At 34.3% G+C, this 26924-nt stretch overlaps 1 protein-coding gene across 10 annotated transcripts in view; it reads right to left on the bottom strand.

The window, feature by feature from the left end:
• The window catches only part of LRRIQ1 (leucine rich repeats and IQ motif containing 1), a 113171-nt gene that overhangs the window by 55017 nt on the left and 31230 nt on the right, over positions 1-26924 (bottom strand). For 6 of the 10 annotated variants that reach the window (XR_003533665.1, XR_003533666.1, XM_027679816.1 and 3 more), the window contains 7 exons: positions 23705-24181; positions 21459-21600; positions 19058-19177; positions 3125-3214; positions 2274-2398; positions 1577-1672; positions 1151-1236 (listed from right to left, as the gene is read on the bottom strand). Coding sequence is in view for 8 of the 10 variants with exons in the window: in XM_027679816.1 (XP_027535617.1) it covers positions 1151-1236; positions 1577-1672; positions 2274-2398; positions 3125-3214; positions 19058-19177; positions 21459-21600; positions 23705-24181 (1136 nt within the window). In the remaining 2 variants the exon portion in view is untranslated. The remainder of the gene's footprint in view (positions 1-1150; positions 1237-1576; positions 1673-2273; positions 2399-3124; positions 3215-19057; positions 19178-21458; positions 21601-23704; positions 24182-26924) is intronic. The other 4 variants (XM_027679817.1, XM_027679819.1, XM_027679820.1 and 1 more) reach the window with 3 other exon arrangements.

Below are 26924 nucleotides of genomic sequence, written 5' to 3'. Positions count from 1 at the left end.
ATAACCTAATAAGCTCTATTCATTGAAAAATTATACAGAGGCCACAAAATGGAATATATGTAAAAAAACCTTCAGTTGCACATAAGATACTTATTACTATTTTTTTCTTTTAATAAGGTAACATGGTAGGGTACCATGGAAAGCTATCAATATTTAAATATAATAACTTTAACCTCTTATCCATATATTCTCTTTTCCACAAAGAATGGTTTGTTGATTACATGGGTTTTTTTCTCTCTCCTCTTTTATTTTTTTTTTATTACAGATCTTTTTTGTCATATTTAGTCTTAGTCGTAGGCATGGTATTTAAAGTAGAAAAAATTATACAGAGAAACACTTTGTTGAACTATATCCATAGGCTGAACTTTTTTCCTTCCAAAAGCAACATCCAAAAGTAATTTCAAAACTTCATACAGAAGAGTTTTGCAAAGTTATGCAAAAGAGGAAAATTAACTGTAGCTTGTGATACAAAATACATGTAAATAAGGGTACATTTTCCAAAGACCCTTAATGTTAGGTCCTATTGTCAAACAGGCTCTTATATATTTAAATGTTTCTTATACTAGCAATATCTGACTAATATTTTTATTAATATATTCCAGTAACATTTATATTAGCACATCATACTAACAATTAATGATTCCAAGAAAAGTTCATTGACATAAGAAGTATAGAGAAGAACCAGAAGACACTGACAGAGAAGCTAGATAAGATTTATCTATTTCCACATTGAATATTTAAGAAATATGATTTTATTTCATATGTGTCAAACTGTCATTTTCATAAATAGTTCTTGCATAAGTCAATAATTTTAACCTAAGATTTCCCAAGAGGAAAATACAAGAAGCATAAAATGCAGAAATATAAATTTCACATCTAGAAAAAGAGATACATAAACAGGAAGAAACAAAATTTATGTTTTGCATAGCTGTCAAATATTCAACTTCAAAATCCAGTAGAATGTTTTTTAAAATCTGAGTATTTTATCATTAGAACAAATTGGTTTAAACTGTTTTTAGTGAATCACACTCCAGCTTTATTCATATTAATGTTTAATGTTGTACAAGCAAACTTTTTAAGAGACACTACTTTGAGATTTAAGAATGGAAAAATTACACCAATATAACCATTATTTTAACTCTTGACTTACCTAAACTTTTATTACTATATTTTTTAGGCTTCATTTTATGGGCCCTCTTCAGCATTAGCTGTGCAGTAGAAATATCCTTAAAACCCCTAGGGAAAGAAAATAACTTACTAAATATTTCACATGTATTATGTTACACCAGCTGCATATTATTGTATAATACACTTTTCAAAAAGAATACCAGTGTGCAGTACTTATGCATGGCATGAAACTTTCTGAATTACAGAGATAGCTGTAATTCTTATCATTACCTTATTGCAACTTATTAAAATGGTTTCCCAGGCAGTTGTAAAAGTAATTACAATAATTTTTACTTTGGTAGAAAACAGATATTCTTGAAAGGAGGAACTTAGAAAAAGCAAGCACCAGCAGCCAAGTATACTATAACTATTCCAGAAATCACTAGGTAAGCAAAATAGCTTAACGTACCATTCTTCTGAAATTTTCTCTTCTTTTTCAGACATAAATAAAAATTTCTTTTTTTCTTTCCAGTCAGAAAGCTGTGACATTATTCCTGTCCCTGACCTGGAAACAAAGTATAAGAGCAGTACTGAAAAGTAGGTAAATAAGTAAGGGTCTCGGGTGACTAGTTTACAGTCTTTGTTATTCTGCAACTTGTTTGTGCCTTTTAAAGGCACTTTTGAAGCTTGGAAATAATAATAAAAAAAAATCTCTTTTAATATTCCATGGAGGTTTTATCTTGGAAAGTAATAAAAGTCTGCCATCAATTTGAAATGTTTATATTTCAATTACTTGAGGCATATTTCAGTCCTTTCACAGAACACAGCTGTACAAGAAATCTCTTTTAATCTTTATCTAGTCTTCAAAATCTCTATTTCAACATATATCTTGTCATATATGTGAAAAAATAGAAGTTTTATGATTTCTAGTCAAACCTAGATAAATAAAACTAAACATATATATTCTTATATTCTTAATCCTTAATCAATGAAAAATAAATGAATTTAATATATTTAGTTTTAGCAAGTAAAACATTTTAACACCAGTAATATCACATTAACCAAAAGTAGCAAAAGCATCAGAAAATAGCCTCTTTTTCTCTTTTTAACTTTTGTCAAACCCAAATGAACTAAATATAATTAAAAAAATACATTATTTAACTTACTTGCTATGAAAATGGATATTTTCTGCTGAGTATGAATGTGGTCTGTTAGCACACTGCCAAACTTCTTGGGGTGACAATGGCAAACTATTTGAATGTTCACTGGAATCTGAAGGCCTAGAAAACTCCTAAGTAAGACAAAGAAAAGGATGCAGCTGACGGTCCCTGTAAGCTTGAGTTTAAAATGTGCAGGAAAACCTGCACTGGAGTTTGCAGAGGCTATTGCTATAACTGAAATGATTCTTAATGGTGATATGCCCATTACAGACCTTACTTTCAACTAACTAGGACAAAAAGGTTACACTTAGTTACATTTAGTTACACTTAATGTCCCCAAACATAATGAATTATACATTTATAAGACCCCTTGGTCTTAATTATAGTAAATAAAACACTAGTAATACTGTGCTTGTAACAAGAATAGAAAACCCTACCAAAACAAAAAGCTAAAACTTCAAAGTTTATCAAATAACTAGCAGACATTACAGTTCGATGACCTTTAGCTGTTCTGAAAACATTCAGCTGTTGTCATATAGTGCAGATTGTAGTACTTTTAAAGTAGTTTGTCAACTAGCAATTTTTAATCCATTGCCAAATGTGCAGATGAAGCACATCATCTTTTTTTCTGCTACTGTGAAGTAAAGTGTTGAAATAAATCCAAAATAAAGAAAAACTAGGCAAATGAAAGAAAATCTAAAAGAAAAATTGCATCTGGAGATGAGGAGGAAGTCTGAGACTTCTAAAAGTAATTGTGTTTTTCAAGTCACTAGATTGTCGTATTAATCACCCCAGAATAGCATATCCTTAAGGAATGAATAAAGACTGAAGACTAAGATGTTTCTGTGACATGTTACCTTTGGCCAGTGCAGCTGGTTTGAGAGCAGGAGTGTTTTTGAAGGGAAACGGGCGGAATCTAGAGTTAGCCATTCCTTCTCTAACGCAGCCTGCATGAATGAGCAAAGTCATATAGTGCACTGATAAAATCAGTTTACTTTTGATAACTCTCGCAAAGTCTCTTTTAAAGTGTCCTACAGACTGTGTTTTCAAGTGGTATATCAGAACTGCTACCTGCAGAGCAGTCATACTCAAAACACCTTTGGAGATGCTGTGTTGTACTGTTTTATTTTAAACAAATTGGATCAACAGTATTTGTGGGTTGTGGGGGTTTTATTGTGGGTTTGATTTTTTTCTGTAAATAAGATGCATCCTCTGCTTCTCAAATTCCTGTAATTTTATTTCAACATTGTTAATAGATCCAAGTTATTACAAAAGACTGCCAAACTTTGAAAAAATATATACCTAAGGTACTTAAAGGCATAAAGAACATGAACAGCTTTGTGTGCTATTTTGCCTAATTGAGTATTTTATGTCCAGATGTAGGTGCCTGATTCTGTCAAACTTGCTGTCACTGAGTCGAACTGAAATAGGGAAGTTTTCATTAAAATTTGGGGTTAAAAAAGTGAATCCTACATGTATTTATTTCTTCAATTAAGCAGTTTTATTTTTGATGTAATGGAATAATTTGGAAACTAAAGTAATGGTTGGAATGAAGAGGGGTGACAATTAGTTGCCAACTGGTGTCTCTAGTACCTAAGGCAGAATTCAGTTTTCTTTCATAAAAACAAAATTTAGACTTTGGTTCAAACTCAACCTGTATATGACTTATTTTTCTTATAAGTTCTTGAGGTTTTTTACCACATGTTCTTTCAATATATTCTGATAAATGAGAGAAGTAAATCACTCCCACACACTAAGTAAATACTGCTGAAGAACTTGGCTTGACTTACAGGGCTCAGTCATTCAGGTTCTTATTTCAGAAGCAAAGAGCCTGGGGTTCATTCTTTAGAAAATGTCTAATTTATAAAACTGGACTGTCTTTCTCCCATTCATAAAATATTTCAAATTGTACCCTGAGAAATTATCCTAACTTTGGATACCTTACTGTGTAGTTTGTGTAAACAGGACTTTGTACAGCCTTATATTGGTGAACAAGGTCTTCCAAGCCCTTTGAACTTCTGAGAGACAAAAGGATCATATTCCAGCTATTCTGAAAGGTTACTTCAGGTACTGGTCATATAATTTGGTGGTCTGAAGATCACTCTTTCTGCTTCCTTTCTGACCACGCTTTTAAAAATAATAAATTTTTATTTTATTTTCATGTCTTAAAGGGATCTTTGATTCCCTGCTTCAGGAGTTCCCTATTATTAGATTACAGTATGTTTTGGGTTTCATTCCTTTATTTAATAAATCTGGACTAATTCTATGCCCTCATTATTAAAAGATAATGTCTCTTTACCATTTTTCCCCTCCTTACCATTTCAATTAATGATAAATATACAACATTATCCTTTTTACTACACCTCCTCTCTTAAGTGGTTGTATATGTTAAGAAATCTATATAAATAAACTGTAAAGGCATGCAACAAATAAAATGCATCACATTCTTTAACTATAACAATTACCTACAACCCACTAACTTATCTCTTCTCAGTGATTACTCTTATGCTGATAACCACTGAGTGGTTGATTCAAACAATTTTCACTAAAAAAACTATTCCAGAGTATTGAGGCCATGTTGCTGAGAACACAGCTGCGCTGGGCAAGACACGTCTCCAGGATGAAGGACCACCGCCTCCCTAAGATCCTGTTTTATGGTGAACTTGTCACCGGCTGCCACAAGAGAGGAGCCCCGAAGAAAAGATACAAGGACTCCCTGAAACAACATCTCAGCTTTGGCCATATTGACCACCATAACTGGTCTACTCTGGCCTCCAATCGGGAGGCCTGGAGACACACCATCTATAATGCTGCTGATGCTTTTGAGAAAGCACGCAGGATCACCCTTGAGGAGAAAAAACAACGCAGAAAGAATCAAGCCTTGCAGAATATACCATCTAAGGAGTCTTTCTGCTGTGCCTTTTGCAACTGGACATGTCTATCTCGTATTGGCCTTTTTAGCCACCAACGTGCTTGCAACAAACGTGGGTAGAGCCCTTCCCAAATCTTTGTTCGCGAAGCCTAGCCATGATGATGATTCAAACAATTTTCACTTAAAAAAAAAACTATTCCAGAAGCAGACTGTAGCAAATCAAATCCCAACGACAATCATTTAAATATGCGAAATTGGTACAGTTTGGACACAGAAGACTGACAAGTTCATATTTCTGCAGAGACAAAGCTACAACATATTCAAATTTAACAATTGCCTGGTGTCTATGGGCAGAATGGTCAAAATGAATAGCTATGAGAAAGGGAGAAAATCTGACCAAAAACTTTCAGTGAAAATAGATATTATTCCTCCCTGTCCTCTTTAAATTTACTTTTCAATTGCACTACGTAAATTAGATTTTTAGATTTTCAAATGAGAGTTTTTCTCTTCTTTTCCAAGTCTGGATACACAATCCAGCCAGAGGCGAACTCCATATTTGCAAAAGATGTGTCTTCAACTTCGCTGGTATATAAAGATATATAAAAAGCAAAGTTCAGAAGAATTTTTTTCCCCTCTATTTCCAAAAGAATCCATACAGCTGAGAGAGATGTAGATTTCCACTTCTTGTACAATTTAAATGTCAATCAACTTCACTGGTGTGTACAATAATGTGTCCATTAATTACCTGAGTATCTAAATGTCCTACATTATCAGTGAATATGATCTGAGCTTTAATGTCAGATTTCAGGCCAAGCCTGCATCCTACCTATTCGAATTTTTACCTCTCTCATGAAATAGTTTGTGACAGAAATAAAAAAAAAAGAAACATGAGAGATAACACTCAAGGGTGTAGCCAATTTTTGGAACAAGAATCCCTTAACAGTACATTGATTGAATTGTTTTGCTTTATAGTTGTACCATAGCCAAATTAAAGTTCTTTACTTTAAATATTGATGTTGAAACTTTTCTCACAAGTATTTTCCTAGCCCAGTATTTACCATTTATTAATTTAATATTAATTGTGTTATTTCTTTTGCAGCCTATAAAATGTATTTCAGTGTTCTAAGCATTGAAAAGTAATATCAATGAAAATATTAAAGCATGATTCAAAGGTATAAATATGCAAGACAAAAAAAAGATAACTGATTTATCAGTAAGCACATCTCCTACAACTGTGTAGCATATTACAAAAATATACCACATTGATGTTTGCTTTGTCCAACAAAAATAAAGGCATAATTGATTGCCAAATATGTGCTCTTCCACTATGTTTTCCCCAGAGATTTTCACAGCATTAAGCTCAAGAAACTTCTGTCCATATCTTTCCCATAAACAGTCATAACTTATAATTAATGAAAAGTTTATGACAGATTTACCAACACCTAAGGCTAAAAACAAGATCCATTTCTACTGATATTTTCCACTAAGAGAAAAAGACAACAATATGAGAGGAATTACAAAGTAAATAAAATCGTAGTATTTGATTGTATGGTTTACATAAACAGCTACAGACATACTATATTAATATTTCTTCCTAAAGCCAAATGAAGGAGTTGATTTCATAAATACTGAGGAATACACTGTAGCTTTACACATATGTGTAAATCACACACATAGTTGATTGAACACACTTAAGTTCATCTGAAGATATCTTTTATACTTCTATATCCTCCATACTTTATTTCCAGTGTTTGCCTCAAAAAGACTATATTACTTCAAGTTTCAAGTTTCACAATCACATAAAACATACACAGACCTTTCTACTTTTTGCTACACATCACAGAAATAAATTCATTTTAACCTCCTGTTTAAAACTAATTTTTAAATTTTTAAACACAATTATCCCTGATACCATTCTTCAACAAGAAGGAGGTGTGAATTCAGGTTTGGGGTTTTCTTTCTGAATTTTAGTAATAAAACTTTCATATTATTAGCTGTTTCCATTTATCCATTAGGATCAGGCACTTTTTATTCAGATTCATAATGCATTTTTTATCCTTTGAGAGACTACTCTTACAGGGGTTTTTTCCCCCCTTTGATTTTGCAGCTCATTAATAAACTCTGGAGACTTAGGGATTCTTTTTCATGGCATATAGCCTTTTTCATTTTTTTATTCCTTCATTTTTCAAATATTTGTTCTATTGTTTCCTTTTTAAAATGTAATGACTATTTACATCAAATATTAAACTTCTGTGCTCTCAGAAACAGAATTAAATCCTACAACCACCAAAGTCACTGAGAATGGTTCTTCTAACTTTAACTTGGTCTTAATACTGAAAAGTAGAGTTTTAGTACAATTGTTATTTATACAATCTAATCCTAGGCATCTTTTATATGCTCTGGATTACATTCTGGAGCTAAAGAATCTTTTATAATGACTATACATGTAATTTGGGCTGTTCTGAGTTATATTTAAACCATGAACAAAAAACAGTTCACAGGACACAGTGTCAAATCTACACTCAGCTTTGAAGTGCTTCTATAAGTAATTGCCCAAACTGTGAATAATGCCATCACATACTGCCTTTCATCTCTTTGAGATCAAGGAGGATCGATCACAAGAGTGTAATAGAAACCAAACCAATCCTCAAAACTGTACTACGGTTTGAAGCAGAAGATGCAAGAAGGCATTAACAATACAGGCTGAAAAGTAAGGCCAGCATTTGACATCTTACAGCTCTGTTCTGGTCAGACCAAATATCTATCTACATCAGTACTCTGCTTCCAGAAGAGTTCAGTAGCAGATGCTTATGGAAAGAATAAAAAAAAGCTGGACATGCTGAGGATAATCCTTCCTTTATTATATTCTTTCAGACCTTGGAAACTGGTCTTTCTGCTAAAATCTAGGGACATATTCCTCATCTTAAAACAGTAATCTATTTTCTAGTGACAAACATAACTATTTAGTCAGTGTGTTTGCCAGGTCATCTCTATGTCAATCCAGAAAAAATGCAAATCATGTACAACGTTCAGGAGATATAACTGCTGAAGTAGTGTAGATTAATTTCAAAACACCAACATGTTGAATGCCATGGGAGCTGAAGCTACCCCATGTTTCCAAACATGGTCTATCTCAGAATTACCACCTAGCAAAACTCTGAAACTATCTTTGAAAATTAGGGAAAACTAACTTTTTATACCTCTTTCCTTTCTTCTTTCATTTCCTCATTGACTCATTCACTGTTTTCAAGACAGCAATGGTTTAGCCAGACAAAAAAAAAGATATTTATTTAGTGCTTTTATTTATACGGTATTTTAAGATAAAACCAGGAAAATTACCCAACAGAATATAAACAAGCAGAAGAAAATTAACATCCAAAATACTCTGTGAACTCAGAGTTATGACTGGCTCCTGATCATTACAGCAGAACAGGAAGAATGGCAGAGGGGAAAAAAGGATCTTCTATTCAAAGCAGTATTTCTACATTACAATTTCACAGAAATAGTATGTGGAATTCTTCACTTTTAAAAAAAGTTCATCTGCCTGGCTTTGTCTATTGTGTTTTTCTGGACTTCTGCTCCCCTACGTGAGGCAGGCCATTAGCGTCATTTTCAGGAAGAATGGCCCTTTTTCAACCAGATTTTATATTGTATCTGCCCTCTCCACAATCAAATTCATTTTTAATAAAAATACTATGTAATAAGAGTAAATAAATAAATGAATCAGAATGAACCTTTCCAGTAGCTTTCTCTATAGAATACAAATTTGAATAAAGTTCTTCAAGGTGGTCATGTCCTTGATTTCTTCTTTCCTAGGTTTTAGTGAGCATATTTGAATAGTGCACTTAAAGTCTTGCTCGCTTCAAGACAATAAAAAAGTTAAAAGAAAAAGACAAGTGAAAGGTAGAACCTTCAACAGCCTTCTATGACTATTTCAAATAAGGTGAAAAAATTCCTTTTGGGCAATATATGCCACATGAAGAACTACTTTTGCTGGTGTTAGACATTCTGTAGGTTAAATAATTGCTTAGACTGGGAGGGGGAGTGGTCAGGCAGAAGGATTATATACTGAAGGTTACCCCCGTGGATACTCACAACCAGCCTACTGAACTGCCTTTCATCTGGCAGAAAGCTGTAACTTTCTCTCTTGGTTCCTGGCAAACATATTTCATTCTGTGGGATATCTCATTCAAATATCATACTAGTCCAGGACAACATCTTTCATTTCTTTTTAAACTGAACTTCATTTCTGCCGAGGCCTAAGTATTTGCTAGGAATTTCTTCTCTAAAATCCTACATAAGTTTTGACAAATTTCTTAAGAAATCACAGATTTTTAGCTCTTATAGCTGAAACAGAAGGACCAGATCACTTATCTATGCTCTTTTGTGTATTGTTGATAGATTGTGATTGAAAACTTCCTTTGAAATTAAAGATTGGAATATATTTGTGTATTTAGCCTTTTCTTTCATCCAGTCCTTTTAGGAATCAGAATACTCTATGGACTAGTTTTTCTGTGAAACACAAGTTCAAGTGTAAAGCTTAGTTCAATGTTAGGAAGTTAAACATCAAATCAGACCCAGACGTTTTAAAAAACTTCCAAAGCTAAGAAAATATCAGATATAAACATCCTTAACTCTATCACCTATTAGTTGCATTATTATTCCACGTCCAATACTACAAAAATTCAGTCTAAATTCTGCCATTTTAAATCTATATGTAAATGTTTTATATAATTTTATATAAAAAAAATCTTTTTTATTAGACTGTGTAGTAGATATACATTTTACAGAAAACATACCTCTGAACTGCAAGCAGTAGGAAAAACAGTCCTTTACTCTGAGTTTCTCTTTCACTCTTTTTCCCATATTTTATGTGTTGAAGATAAATAGGTTAGCACCCTAATAAAGGTTATTTTAACCTTTGGCAATGCTTCTCTTTCTGCCCTGTCTTTATATAAGACAATATATATACATTAGAAAAGAAAGCTGGGTACAGCTGCATTCTTACGACTGCTAAAACCAAACAAAGTTTCAAGCCAAAAAAAGTAGTCAGTATCATACGAATTCCAGAGAAACACTGCAATGATTAATTGACCCCAAGAGATGTTATAGACTTACAAAAGCTGGTCAATTATTAAAGTACATTCTTGTAGGAAAATTAGAGGACAAGTATAGTTGTGTAGTTGTCCATTTATAAGAAGGATATATTGATGATCACTTGAAAAAATCGCAACATTCTGTTAATAAAAACACTCAAGAAAATTTTACTGGGGAATGTCTTCTCCAAATGTCATTTTTCCTAACTTTTTATTAAGCTTAGAAAACTAGCTGTTCTCTCAAATTCTAATGAATATATGTATTTATATTTAATATATGGATCTATGTGATTTCTTAAAATAAATATGAATAAAATTATGGAAAGAATTTGTTTTGGAAAAGTAAATGAACAATGAAAATTTCAAGGACCATAAAAGGTTTTGTTCAAGTAAAAGGCTGAATGTCTACATACATAACTCTCCAAAAGTCTGAATCTTTTTGTAGTTCATGTCAGTCATTCATGATCTTCATGACCTAAACTTTTCAAAAAATGCATTTTTGTCTTAAGCCTGGCAGTGTTCAAGGAAGCTCTGTGTCCTTGTTTTGAATATAGGAATAAAAAAATAGAGATGTGTAAATGGTAACCTCAACCACAAAGGTTAGACATGGTTCAAGTAAGCATCAGAAACGTATGCTTCAAAAATCTTTTGAGATATATGTGCACAACCATCTCAATAAACATCAAGCTCCTGGAACCTTCAGGCCACCCCTCAGAATAGGTCTAAGACTCCAGATATGGTCTTTCCCCATTAAAATGACAAGAATCTTCAGGACTTCCCCTCTCTGACTCTGCCACATGACACAAATTTTAGATGCCATGTCCCTATAAGCCTTTTTCCAGATTTTTTTACTTCTGTGAAAACAAACAAAAAAAAACTTTCATGGGGCAATGAATTAAAAACTTACAAAAACAAACAGCCAAGGAACCACTCATCCCTGCTCCTTAAATACCATGCATTCAAAGAATATACAATTTCAAAGGAACATAACCCAAGATGCTCTATCAAGTTTTGGTAATGAATATAAAAACACAATAGAAAAGAAAGCTGTACTTCAGCTTGCAGTTTTGTCAAAAGAAGGGAAATCAAGCAGAAGCACAGGGTAATAAAAAATAGACTAGTCCCAAGTTTATAGTCATTTAACCTTTAACATGTTTCAAAGTTCAGGTCACATGAGAGATTTGATTCAATTTCAAGACAACTCTTCCTTTTTGCTTAAAAGTCCCTATTTCAGAAACAAGAACAAAAAAGTACTTGGAAGACAAAGAGCAAAGAAGGACTAAGTTATAAGCATATATTTTTTTGAAATTTATGTTAAAAAAATCTCTAATTACATTACAATATGCTTAATTCTAAAGAATGTATGTCTCAATAATCTCGCAGCTTCACTTATATTGTCATCCTTATATGTCCCTAGCACTGTCTCTTCTATTTGAAATAAATTATGCACAAATGAATCTGCAAGTTGAAATTTGTTGATTCATAACTGTAGTCTCAACAACTTTAGTCTTTTGGGACCTGCAGTGCTACTCTCTGGGAAATTCTAGAGCTTCAGGAGCTGATTCTTTGCGATGTTTTCCTGGTATAAACTCAGATTTGTGAAATGATCAGCAACTACTCCTATTTCCATATAAAAAAAAATTAATAAGTATTTTTCATGCAAAAAAATTACTTTAAAATTATTTTAATTTAAAAAATTAAATTTAGGATTCCTTAGCCCACTCTATTCAAGGACAAACTAGACATAAAGTCATATAGCTTTTAGCTAAATTAAGAGCGTGTTATAGCATAGAAGATTTTTGGGTTTTTTTACCATTCTTTGTTTCCACTATTAAGAACTGCAGAATTCCATGGTGCATGGCAAAGAAAGTCCATTATGACCCTACATCCTTTGCTGTGGGACTGATTCCTAGATAGTCAGCCCCTAGCCAACAGTATTGCCCACATATATTGGACTTTGGACTTGCTCTTGTTAAACATCCTGAGGCTCTGGTCAGCCTGTTTATCTAGCCTGTGCAGGCTGCTCTAGAGAACACCCTGATCCTCTAGTCACTGCCCTCAACTTGCTATCATCTGCACAATTGCTGAGATTGCATTCTGTTCCAGGTTGCTAATTAAAACTTTAACTATTTTGGTCCCTCTACCGTCCGTGATGGGCTCTATTAATTACTGTTCACAAGTTGGACTTGGCACCAAAGAACACACTACTTGAGCCTGGCAGTGCAGTTAATTTGACAGTGACCTTTACTGTCTACTTGATCGACTCACACCTCAAAAAATTTTGAGAATAAAGCTGTGGGAGACAGTCAGTGGCCTTGCTAAGTGCAATGCAATATGCACTGCACTACCCTTATTCATACTGCCAGTTACCTTTTGACAGAAAACAATGAAGTTGACTAACTTCATTGGTAAAACCATGCTAGTTTTTCCCAGTCATCATCTTTCATAGGTTTAGAACTGGCTTCTGAATGTATTTGCTTGAAACCTTCCCAGGAAGTGAGATAATGTTGATTGGCATGCAGTTCCCTGGACTTTCCTGAAGACGGGTGTGATGTCTACCCTTTTCCAGTCACCACTTGCCGGGGTTTTGAAGTTGTTAACTCACTTGTCTACCATTGGTTTCTGTGTTGCCATAGTTATTATATTGTCTCCTTGCATTGGCTAGCCAAATGGCCAATCCCCTCCTTTGCCCAGCAGCCCTTATAAGCTGCGGGAAATTTGAATAAAGCTCTCTTCGCTGCTGGATTCCTTGCGTGCTACGTGGTCTCTGTCTCCTGGCTTAAGTACCTCCGCCGCCTGTCCCTGCCACGAGGGACGGGCGGCGGGGGGGTGATCCCAGCCCTGAAAACCTTCACAGAGCGGCCGGCAGTGACCCCCCAGAAACCTCTCGAACAGCAACAACCACTAACATCCGCCAGTTGTGTTCTTTCAAAGATGATAGAGAGTGACCTCAAAATGACATCAGGCAGCTTGTTCAACCCCCTTGGATGCATCCCATCTCTTCCCTCAGACCTCTGTTCAGGGGAGGCAAGTTGTGCTCCAATTGGATAACAAATGCTAAGTTCTAAACTAAGAGGATTTCAAGCTCCAGGCAATGAGACACGCATAGATTTAAGTGCAGAGGAGAACAGAAGCTGACATATCGTGTTCTTCTTCGGTTCCTCCTTTAAGTACTGCAATTTAACTCAATTACAATATTCACTGCATCAATGGCCTCTTCTCACAAAGCACAGACAAATCACTTAGCATAGCTCCTGAAATTTGTAAATATGGATTACTAAAGATCTCTTTTAATGGAAATCAATGTATGTGGACATGCTAATTACCAGACACTTAACTAGATACTTTAAACACAATCTATACCTATATTAAAACATCAATTTCAACATTACACAAAAATTAAAGAACTTAGGGGAGATAAATTCAGTGATTTGAGATCCTTAGCTCAGCTTTCAAGAGATTCCAGATGCAGATGTACTTACTGAGAAGAACTGATGCCTGTATTATTGCTTCCACTTACAATGATGCATTTGGCTTAAAACAGTTTTCCTTTCAGGCAACTATAATGAGTCTAAAATTTCAAAGAAGTACAGCTTTTTTCACTTCGATACATTTTTCCATTGCTTGGCCTGTTTATTCAGTTCCGAGGCTTGACTTTGTATTTAGAGAAATAAGACTAGGAAGTATAATTAATGACATCACTACACTTTGATATGTCATAGAAGCTAAATGTAATTTAGAAAAATAATATACCACTGGCTACATATAGGTTCCAAATTATATCTGTAGTGGGCTTTCCTTTGGGAAGTATTTGTTTGAATCTGGCTATTGAACCAAGAACTGAGCAGAGACAAGCTGTGAAGATAGGTTCTGTTTAAAAATTAACAGCATTTCAGGTGGTATGAAGAACTCAGATCTCATGGTGGAAGGCCAGAAAACAATCAAAGCACTAAGTACTGCGAGGCTGGAGTGTTAGTGACAGTCACGACTTCTAGTAGCTGTGTTTGTGTTTATTTTATCAGCTACTGACTGCAACAACCTACTCTCAAGACCAGAATATCTATCAGATAACTAGAAAACAAGATTTCAGCATGTAAGATAAGCAGCACTACTGAAGGAGGTAGAAGGTTTATGAGTCTGCTGATGCCACAGACTGAGAATAGCATGCAATTCACTAACACAGCAGCTGAAGAAACAGGAACATATCAAGAGATCATTTATAAACACTCATGGAAAAAAGATTGATCGTACAATATATTACTTAGGACAGAGTTTTTTGCCTCCTTTTTAAAAGAACGGAATGTATCTAAGGACATTTTCATCAGACACCTTTTTGCTTTTCTACAACATTGTAACTTTATATGCAATTTGATGAAAAAAGGATCATATTCTTTGCAGCATGCAATACAGAAAAACTGGATCCTGATCTGACATTTATAAGCAATTACAAGAGCTAGACATACGTAAGAGTGTCAAGATATAAGAAATAAACATTATGAGGACCTTCTAATCCATACGCTACACTTATTTCCTGGCACTAGCAACAGCAATCACTGTCACAAGCTCACAATCACAAGCTCACACCCTGAGACAAACCACATTCTGAAGCATTATCAGAAAAGAAGACAGAACACATTGTATGGCTCTAGTTGGGATATGTGATAAGAATAGTAAAGATGGGAGATGTAAGGAAATGGCTGTTCTAATTGCTGTTTACTTTTGAAGAGTTAGCACACAAGAGGTAGTTTTCATTCTTTCCACCCCTCAAAAAAGAAAAAATGAGAAAAAAGGAAAAGAAAAACGCTACCTAGATGTTGTGGAAGGTAAGTAAAAAATTAGAAATGACTATGTGTCTGAGTGTGGATATGCGAAAAAAATGTGAAGGAAACTCCTGATGAATAATTTCAAAAGCTGTCAAGAAGACTGGAATTTTAAAAATCTACATAATCAAGCTCAGAAGGAGAACAACACTTGGTCTCAGGGCAACAGAGTTATTCCCTTTGATGAAAAAAGGAGTGATAGATTTCTTTTTAGCTTGGTTGGAACTTACAAAGTGCCTTTCTTTTTTAAAAAGTATGACTAGACATTTAAATTAAATAAAAAAATGAAGGTTAGAAAAATAGAGTACTTACTTTCTGTGCCACATAATCATCAATATTGATACCTCTCTTGATGAGAATAGGATGTGTCCATATGCTTACTCAGTGTAGGAAAACAGTAATTTATGGAGTGATTACTGCTCAAGGTAAAGAACTACCTCAATACTCATCATATTCTATTTATTCAGCTTTCTGACACATTGGTAAGTTCAGCCATTTTGAATTTGGCTCACAACATATTCACATCAAGAAAATAACAGTGCTGATATTTAGACGGTACAGAAAACAAGAGCTATGTCAAGCAAATGTGTTGTCACATTTTGTCCACCAGAGGTAAAGTGAGTTCTGCCTTGTAGATCGTTTGCTCCATGGATGGACTGCTGATGAAAGGTTGCCTTAAAATCAGCCTTCTGGAGCATATAGGCTGGAATTCTCCAAAATCCACATGAAAGACATGAAAATATCATTAAATACCAGGCTCATACTTTCTGAGACATCTGTCGGCCAGATCTTTCATCTCATCTGAGATAAACTGTTTGAAATTGCACAATAAACCAGATACAAAACTGTCAGCAATTGCGTCTTTGGCAATGTATGGGAGTTCATATGAATACAAGAAGGTATCAGGAATTTTTCAGGTGAAACTATTAATGTTCATGCTATTGTGAGCAAGTTAAAGCTAATTCCTCTAGCCCAATCACACACAATCCATTTTTCATGAGATATGCTGTCAAACTTGTACTAAAAATATACCATTGCTCAATAGGCATAAATGAATTAAAGTGAAGATCTTTGGCAAAGACTAGGGTTTTCCCCATGCTGTTTCACAGCCTCACCTTCCATTAAGCACTGGATACACTAAGTTTATAATGAAGATATCAAACAGTTACTTAATGAAGACTGATGCCAAATGACTTATTGCATTGCGATATTTGCAAACGGTTTAAAAAGGTGCTTGCAGATTAGTGACTTTGTAGAATGCTAGGTAATACTGAATAAAATCCTTATGACTGAAATCTACATAACAGAATAAGAAAAACCCAAACAATGACCAAAACACAAAATAGTGAACTATTCAAAAAACTTTTGGACAAGAATTAATATATTTGTATCAGTTTGCAATAAGGAAAGGTTTTTCTGCCCTTCTCTCTCATTTCGCTCACCCTATACAACAGTGAAATCTGCAGTGCAAAATGGTGTCCAAATATTTTTCTCTTCCTTCACACCCGAGCATATGGGATCTCTTAGCCCAGCAATATGTACTCCTCCCTACACAGTTGTTTGAGACACAACAGATAGCCACTGATATCACGTGTCATTATTTGGCTCTGCTTCAGCACTTTGCTGTAAAACACTGAGGCCAGAAAGGAAGGAATGGGAAGTATTGACTGTTCCAAGTTTCGGTGGCTTGTCTCTGTAGAAGTAGAAAGTCCATGTGATCTGGCATTACCCAACTGCAAAGAACAAAACAGCTAAACACACATGGAAACAGGCAACCTAGTACTGACTAGCTAGTCTGAGCAGTCAGAGAAGAGTGTATGCCCATCACAGTTAAGCCGCACATTTCTCACAATCAAAATCTTCAGCACAGACAAGATATACATTTGAAAAAAAAGAAAACAAAAAGAAAAATACGACAAATATTACAGGGTATAATTCTAGTTACAGTCATCAATCTTAAACATTGAAATGTTCACTCACTGAACAAAGGATATTCTTCACAGATCCATACATTGCAATTTTATCACATACACTGTTCTGTAGACAACAGATGATATTTTTCATCACAAGAAGCTAAGGGCTTGAGTAACTCATTTGACCTCAGTCTCCAGTTCAGCCTTTGGGCATGCTGTGCAAATTAAAATGTCAGTTCATGGTTCACCTGTCATCATCTGATCCTAAACACTTCCTGAGAATTTCTCCCTAAACCTATGTTTTATTTCTTACCTAGTAAACTCAATAACAATTTGGGGGGAAAAAAAGAAAAGAAAAAATTTGTGGCAACATCAGGGAGTGATACAGTACAAATCTCTCTGAAGTCAGCTGGGCTTCTTTTTTCTGCCTTCTCCACCCCTTCCTTTTGTCCCTGGCCTCATGAGCACCCGCCCAAATGCGACTGTCTTGCTGACAGACGGAACAGAATTGCCTATGTAGTTTTCAGTTTAGCAATTAAAAAAAACCCAACCAAAGAAAAAAACATGACAGGATTATTTGGGCCAAACAGAGTGACACAAGAATGGCTCGACTGAAATACAGTGTGTAAGACTCTGGCCTATTGGTTGAATAATTCAAAACAGGATATTTTCCTTTTTTAATATACGAACAGATACTTCCTTCCTTCATTGTTCTGCTTTTTATCATTTTAGAAAGAAGCCAGGGATCAGAGAACATCAACTAATGAAACTGTTTTGTATATATATTTCAAATTAAAATGAAAAAAAATCCTAAAATTTAAGCCAGGTCTCTATGTTTACACACACATTTCCTGTCTGATTCTTGGGAGTCCTGCCTTAACCATTTTGCATGATCTTAAATAAGGCAATAATTCTGAAAATGTATCTTAAAATAGTTGCTGAAAGGGAGAAAAAAAATGAAATTACCCTAAGTCATCAAGTCATTTGTAAGAATTTCATTCAAAGTTCAGCTATTTTGTACAGGGAGGGGTTGGCAAAAGAAGGCTGATACTCAGATGACCAAAGACTGATCAACTGTAAACTGCATTGCACCAACCAACATCTTTGATTTCATAACTTGATATGATCAATACAAACATGATTATAAACAGGACTTAGTCCTGTCAGTACAGGCAGTAGTAGGGCTATCGCATCAATCTCCCCTGCAAAATTACAGTGGAATATTGACAAACGGCTCTTGCAAAGACACAGCAGCTGAATAAGCACATTCAGAGACAAGGGTTCATGAAAAAAAATCTGAGTCATATCCTTTTGGGTCTCAAATGGCCAGACTGCTGTTAGTTTTCTTTGCTTTACCTGAAAGCATTTAAAAAAAAAAAGGCAGCCAACAAATGTGAACAATTAGAGAAAAAAGTGCTCCAGTCAAATATATAGGTAAGTCATCAACAGCTGCCTTACTATTTACTATGAATACTGGGCCTAGAACTTCCTATGTGGACTGTCTTTTGAGGCTATGGAAGATAAAGTTCCTTTAAAGTTTCTTTTCCTTGTTTACTGAATGACGATATTGATCCTGTAGACATTTTTTTTTTTTACTTAAGTATAGCTAAATGCAGTTTTGAAAGTGACAGTACTCCCCAAATTCCTTTGGAGCCTGCTTAGAATGGAAACGTCTGATCCAATTTCAATCCTTTTGAAACTGAAAGAATATTATTAACACTTTATAACTTGCCAAAATTATTAGTAATAACGTCTGGATTTTGAGCATTACACAGCTTCTAACTGTGGGGTTTGTTTTTTTTTCTGATTTAACTGTACTTCATTTGATGGCATTTAACTGTAGAAATATATGGGGTTCTATGGTGGGTCTGACATTAATAGTACAGTAACTATCAGAGCATCTAAAAGAGCAGGAATCAATTAATCCATGACAAATATATTTAAATCAGCTATATATGTATAAATGCTCCTTTATTTCTGGACATCCAACATGTTAGTTCTAGCTTTGGTAGTCCTTTCAATTTCTTTTATTTCCAACATCTACATGATTCCTTAAGAAGAATAATGAATATTTTATCTTAATGCTTACTTCAGGAAAGGTGAAAGCATCCACATTTATTTCTTCATATTCATCCTCCACTTCATCACTTTTAACAGCTGCAAGAGCACTGGCCAGTTTCTTTCGCAAAAGAAAACCCTTCCAAAATGCCTAAACAAAAAATTTAAAGCATGTTACACAAAGCAAAAGCCATAGATCAAACCCAAATCCAGATTCTCCATGTTATCCCATTAGGAAGATAAAACATCTTGGGCCTTTGTTTAATAGCTCAATGATCTGTTTTTTGAACTTTATGTGACATGTAAAACTACAAGACAAATTAAATGCCAGCATATGTCTAAAGCTTAGAGTACTCAAGAGGCTCTCCACAAGTAAGCAGAAAGGAATCCTGCAACTCCCTCAACTACAAACCTGGGTCAACTAATTAATTATTTGACAATTCCTTCAGGGACTATTATAAACTGAAAGGAAAGGCTACATAAGAAAAACCTGAGTGTCAACTTTCAAATTACTGAGAATAAAAATACAGTTGTACTAAATGTCTTACAGTTTACAAGTAGCAATTCCTGGAGACATCTCATGCAATTGACCTAGGTCAGTTACTCTTTCTTAACTGTCTAAGCTCTTTATTTTAAAAAAATATTACCAGTAAGCACAATCATCTCAAAGAAAAAGGAATACATTAGGAATTAAAGTGCTAGAAAATGAGTAAGGTTGTTAGGAACACATGCCAAGCATAGAATCAGATCCAGGGAAAACACTTCAGAGATCACAATTACATGGATGGAGTTAAAAAACTGAATGCAAGACAGCAATTTTCTGCAAAATCAGTGTTTGACATCACTAGAATTCAAGATGCAATGAAGGCACTAAAATAAGAAGGGTAAATCTCATATTCTGGTTTAACATTTAGCTCATTAATTTCATTGTTATTTTCCTACAGATCTGCATAAGCATCCTGATAAAATATCCTGATATTACTGAGTGATCAAATGACAAATATATTTCATTCAACACACACAATTAGTTTTTACAAATGCAAAGGAGAAAAGCAATCCTAATGATATATGCAGAAGGATAAACTGTAGATCTACAGAAGGATAAACACAAATCTACGAAAGCATCAGGTTAGTGCTCAGTCATGATCAAAAAGAAAAATTGCATGTTAGTAGCTTCTAAGAAACAAGAAGAAAACTATCTTACTGTACTAATTCATTATATATCTGCCTATGGAATTAAGTTCTAATTGCTTCTTTAAAAAAAGATTTTAACAGATTGCGGCAAAGGTTCAAACAGGGACAAAAAGATAGAAAGAATTACAGAGTAATGTGAAAAGAGACTAAACAGATTAAAATTTTATTTCCAAAAAGTGTATGTAAGGATGGATATAAGAGAGACCTAAAAATCTGTAACACACACAGAAGATAAATAATGAAGGACTTTATTTTCATACTCACTTTGGAAATCATCATGTTTGAAACAAATGAAAAGAAGCATATATTAATCACTATATAAATCTGTGAAACTCATCAATTTAACATGCAGTAGAGGTCAATATATAAGTTCAAAAAAGGATTAAATAAACTTATTGAGATCAATTGTTAATATGCTAGCTACACAATATACTCCAGTAACAAATTTTTTCTCCTAAATCACTGTCACTTCTGACATTTTTATATAAGACTTACAAGTATATATATACAAGACTTATAAGTATAGAATGTTTCTAAGTTAACTTGAAATATGAAACCAACACAGGGTCAATTTCTTTCAAAATGTAGGAAAAAACCCCACTAACTCTGGAAACGTGGCAGGCTAGTACTATGTCTGGTTAGTAAACTAGACAGAATCAAGGTATGTACTTCAACTCTTGCAAACAGTAATCCATGCTATTTAACTGTTATCAGCTCAGTATCTACCATAGGACAGCCTAGGCCATGGTCTGTTTCCAAGGGCAATATGGATGAAGCAATCCTGGTTTTTGGAGATGGGGGAGAAGGAAAGAGATGGATAGGTAGGATAGAAGAGACAGGAAGAGTAGTTAGTCATATAGCTATCAGACATGATATATTACTTGTGCAGCATCTGTCACTTTAATAGCACAGACATACCTCAGTAAGAACATGGGCACAGTATCTCTTAGGCATAATATTAGAATTAAATTAGAATTAAATCAAGCAAAAATAAGTCAGGGAAATATTTGGTGAAAATAGGGAAAATATTTTTATGTTTCTATAAAACTTTTCGTAAAGAAGTCTCTCTTTTAGAAACATCAAGCTTATGTTGAATAAATAAAACAAAAATGTTTAATTATTAAATTATTAATAAATTCATAAGCAAAACCAGATAGAAGATAACAAGTACACAAAATGAGTAAGTTTTTTTTCTTATTTAATTTGCAAAATAAATAAAGGGAATACCATAAACCAACCTGGATTACTGTGGCAGCTTCATGCTTCTGTCTCAATGCTTCTATATACTGATGATTCTCTGTTTTGTTGCAGTCATTTTTATTCCGAGCATGGTACTGCCGCCAAAGGGACTGGATCACTGATGCTGCCATATGTAGTCTCATAGAAAAATAAATACCTTTATGAATGACACAGCCAGTACAACCGGATTATCATATCTGCCAAACTACAACCATAAAACATAGCACTGTGCTTTGAGAAAAATGAAAAGTTCTGCCATTAAACATGAAATTACAATCCATATGTGACATATATGTTCAGAAGAATATTCACATTCTATAACTTCTGAAATCCAATTATCTAAAGACTAATCTCTGCTGGGCTCTGTTCCATTTATAATCATTGTAGAGGAAGAGTCCTTAAAGGAAGGATTAGGAGCAGAACTGGTTTAACAATGACTGAATAAATTCTTGGAAGAGTGCACTTACTCTCACCACCTGTATAAAAAAAAAACCACCACCACCACCACCAAAAACCTAAAGAAGTAAATACCAAGCACTAAAGAGAAAACTGCATGAGACAGATATTTCCAATGGAGCAGACAGGAAAAATGGAAAGTGCAATTTCATCTTTTTCCTGCTTTTACCCTTTAATCTAAGACTACTGACCAGTGGTTATCCATGTAAATTTTCTAACTCACTCATTTTTTAACAAGCACTAATTACAGACTATTTAGATTTGTTCAGTGATTGAGATTTCTAAATATATATTCAACTAATTTATATTGATGGAGAAAAAGTTTAATGTCAGCTCTGCATTATGACTTTACTATCTTTACTATCTTGGAATCCTTTTCTCCACAGAATACTCATTTCAATTGGACAGTGGGTTTAAATTTTCTCCAATCTTTACATAATTTCTTTCCTTGTGCAGTGCATCTATTTAAATAGAGAAGAACTATTAAAAAAAAAAAAAGCAGCACACTTCAGAGGTCAAGACATAATTTTTTTGCCCTAAATGTGTTTATTAAGTTTATCAACCCCCAAAAATGAATTCTTTATAAGCTTTGCATCTGTAGGAAGCATTAACTGAATTAGAAAAACAAACACAAAAAATGGTTTGCATTCTGTTTTGAAGAGACGTCTCCAAAAAGACACTTACAGAATGCATTTAAAACATTAACTAAAAACTAAATTAACTTTTCAAAAATAATTTTTTTAAGCATTCATCTTCTGCAATAGACTACTGTACTCTTGCTTTCAACTTGCTGAGAGGTAATGATGAATTGCATGGTCTTCCTGAATAATAAATTTTATGACAAATTATTAGTGTCTTAAGTATCCACTAAGCACTACTGCCTATTTACCATCTCTAAACAGAACAAAGAAGTACACCCACCATTACTGCTTTTCATAGTGTTCTCAAGACATCTATTTTTGAAACTGAATTCTTATGAAATTGCAACTGAACCCTCAACCCTTTAGGGCAAAAAAAAATCAGCTTCTGTTTCCCCTGACTGTACATCCAAACTCATACAAATCAGCAGTAAATACATTCCATAGAGGTAATAAGCCAGTGTATTTCATGTGGGAGAAAATGTAGGGGCACAGAAAAAGTTGAACTGGCCTCTCACCCCTGTCTCTAGTTTTAAGAAGCAGGTTGAGGCATGTTGGAGGAGTACCAAAAGCAGGGCAGGCCGCTAGCTCTTCAGTCATCACAACAACAGGACACAGGCCTAAGGTCAAGGGAGTACGATGGTAGATTTAAGGAATTTTTACCTCTTGCCTTCTAAATGGTACTGACCATAAAGTCTACACAGATGAATCTTGAACATCTAGTGAACAGTATAGCAAAAAAGCTTTACACTAGTTTGTAGTCAAACTGCCCCAAAGCTTCTGGAAAACATCAGCATTTGCATTCTTAACACTGCAGGTGTGTTTGAACTGATGTTACAACATTATTGCAAAAAAAAAAGGAAATGGAAGGAGACCAAGAGGAAGTTTTCAAATTCTCTTATTATACAGTATTTTAAAATTATTTGAAGTGCTTACATATCTATATTCTAATATATCAACTGACAGAATACCACAAAGGATTCTTGTTAATATGGAAGCCTATTGTGCAACATCTCAGTATAACTCTTTATTGTCTAATAAGCTTAAAAATATTATCTTACAAGTTCTGTTCCTCTGTTTTAAATAAGAAATCCTCACTCCTATTGTCTATCTGAATAATCTATTCGAAAGCAATCTGACATCTGTCTTACCTTTCCACATCATTCTCAAAACGCTGGAGATTTCTTCCCATAGTACTTGCTACTATCACTGGTTGTTGCGATGTGAGTTGGGCTGACATGTTATTGTTGTCTTTGCTCTCCCCACTGTAATTAATACAAGATTCAGTACTCTTCTGCTTCACTCTCTGATCTTCTTTATTTTCCTTTTGGTGCACAGGTATGGAGGAGTTAATGAATGTGGCCTGAGTATCGCCCGTAGTAATCCATCTTTTGGAAGGATCCAACAAGACCTGTTTATTTTCTGTCATGCCCATGATAAAGAGGTTATTTTCCTGCAGGCAGCCAGTGGATGTTTGTTCTAAATGATTTTGAAGTGCTTCTGGTCCATCTCTGTCTGGAACGTTTAGTGCACCGTATTCATGTGCATATCGATGTTTAATACTAAGTTTCATCAACTGATTGAAATACCAGCATTGTCCCTGTGCAGAATCAACAGAAGAGGTAATTCTGAAAAAAAGATAAAAATGTTTTTACATGTGCTTCTGACTGTAAGAATGCTTTAAAAAGAATATATCAGCTCTATTATTTTCTAAAATACCTTGTATTTTCAAATATTCTTACATGTTTCCATATTCTTAAGGAAATAGCAATTATTCTGATTGGAAACTCATTTTCAACACTCATAAATCTTAATAGCATTTATCTTCTTTTGAACATATTTAAAATATGCTCACATAGATTTCTTATTTTATTTTGCCTTTTTAAAGAAAAAAGTTTGGGGTTTTTTTTAAGGCACTAGGGCATGCATTTCACTATTAATTTTCTGTGTGGTTAAGGGCATAGGAAACCAAAAATTTTAGAGGATTTGAGGCAATTTTGCTCTAAATCCTATAACTGCCTTATTAATCCCTTATCTGGGAACTAAGAAAGCTAATATAAAAATAACAGTAATTTTAAAATTTAGATAAGAACTAAAGCAACCACACCCAGACTTAGACTCAAAACAACAAACCACAATGTCTAGAAAGAATTTAGGAAAAAAGGAACTTTTAAGTATAGATGTATTTGTCAATAAATCTATAAGGTAAAGTGCTAGACTAAAGCAACAGTAATCTATGAAGTCTGGCTCTCACTAGTTCTTTGTGTTTCACTCTGTAAATTATGAGTAAGAGTAAATATGAATTAATTGTTACAGATTCAGATGGCAGTCTGTCCTTTGGACAGTGTCCATCATATTAGGTAGCAGGTACTTCCGGAATCATGAAAACATTTTTCTTCAATAACATAGATAGATGCAGAGATCTGTCATGTGTTGCTAATTTCCAAGGAGCACAAAGTTAATTCTAGGACAGCAATTCAAGAGAAAAAGTAGAAATAGAATCAATTTTCTTGTGGTTCTGAAAAAATCAGGTCCTAAAATTATAGTTAGAATAACAGAATTTTCCTTCTTTTTCATCATTCTTGAAAGATGAAGCTTTTATAAGGTTTTACTGTGAAAAGACTCTTTACCATTATAATTATATCCTCTAATGAAGTTCAACTAAAAACATTTTAGATTTTTAAGAACATAGTGAATCAGATCTTACAAGATCTTACTGGTAGTGCAACTCCAATGCTGAAGGACAAAATCTGAATGGCTAAATTGGAAGCCAAATCCACATAGCTTAAGCACACAACTCATTGTGCAATAGCTGTACATTTGATTGTCTATTACACAACATTACTCCTACTCCTGTTAGTTCCATAAACATGACAATTCCTAAAAATATTTAAAACAATGCATATATTTGTTTAAGGATCTAACACACTATATACTAAGAATAGCAATTTCTTCATCGGAAAATACTTAAAGCATTAGTTAAATGATTTTAATTAGTTGAAGTATTTAAAAAGATAAATTTGGTACAAGATTGTTACCAAATTTGTACAAAAAATACTATGGTGAGAAGACAAAAAAAAAATTTAAAAAAAAGTCCATGTCTACCTTTATTTTCCCCTTTTCTTCTGTTGTTTATTTGCAAATAAAAATGTTGCAGAAAATGCCAGAATGTTTTATATATTGGGCAAAATAAACTTTTGCATGAAAAGCATATCCTGAGTATCCATGTTCATTCTCAAAAAAAAAAGGATACTTGTGTATCCTCTCCTATGACAGGCACAGGGGTATCTCAAGTACCTGTTTCACCCTTCCAGTGGCTACGAATATGTCAAGCAGAAATGGAAAGGGAAGTTGATGGGAATTGAAAATTCAAGCAGGGAGTAATTTTGTGGTCACCAGCGATCATGTGTTACTTTTTTTCACTGCTTTTTGAGCAGTTTTCCCAAGCAGTGGCTGAAAACTACAGTCCTGTCGCTGTGGGCATGCACCCTCTCCCAGCTGATACATTCCCTGGCAATTCGCAACTATACATTGATTTTGTAGGATTTTTAGGCTGCCCTCTGTACCGGTGGCTTTCCTTTTACGCAGTCAGATCAGCTTAAGTTTCAAGAAACTATAAAGGAAGCTGAAGAGACATTTCAGAGAATTATGAACAATGAAGTGGCTTAGTAACTGTATCTGGGTTTCTCCTGCAAGGTTGAAGCTCCAAAGCACAGACAACAAATATTATGATGGGGCCTGAGTACTAGGCAGCAGTCAGCTTGTAGGTCCCTTAGGAAAACAGGGATTTCAGGTATCCTCTCAATGCACTGCAACTTTCTCAGTGTCTCAATAGGCCTGCATTCTTGATATCTGAGCCCTGCTCCTGAAGATTGCTTATTCAAACCAGAGAAAGGAAGCTGCTGTAACGGAAAATATGCAGGACTGGTTTACTTCTTTAATAGAAAAAAAAATACATACAAGGAAAGAGAGAAGACAAGGTAAGAAATATGGCAGCATTAAGACTTTTGATACCACAGTATTTCCTTTTCAGTTAATGTAAATTCGTTGTTTGCCTTTCAGATCTTTTCCTGTACTATTGGTCAAGGGGTCTGGTGACACTAAATTTTCTGGAATTGCTTCTTGGTTATGATACAACCAAGTTTTTAAGCATAAACTGGCATCTATACAAAAAAAGAAATGGGATTATCTCATGGAAGCACCAGTATCCATACCGTCAGGCTTCTTAGTATGAAATGAAATGTAGATGAAGACAGTGGTCTTGCTACAGTAAAATTTCTATGGCTTCCAGCTTTGACCAGCGCATTCCCTTATGTTCAGTGGCTGCCTGGCTTCTCACAGTTTTATTTTGATTCTATCAAGTGAAAGTAA

This window comes from Neopelma chrysocephalum, unplaced genomic scaffold (assembly GCF_003984885.1).
Source record: "Neopelma chrysocephalum unplaced genomic scaffold, ASM398488v2 Primary Assembly neopelma1_59, whole genome shotgun sequence".
Classification (NCBI taxonomy): Eukaryota; Metazoa; Chordata; class Aves; order Passeriformes; family Pipridae; genus Neopelma; species Neopelma chrysocephalum.
This window is presented reverse-complemented; position numbering and strand designations above follow the sequence as displayed.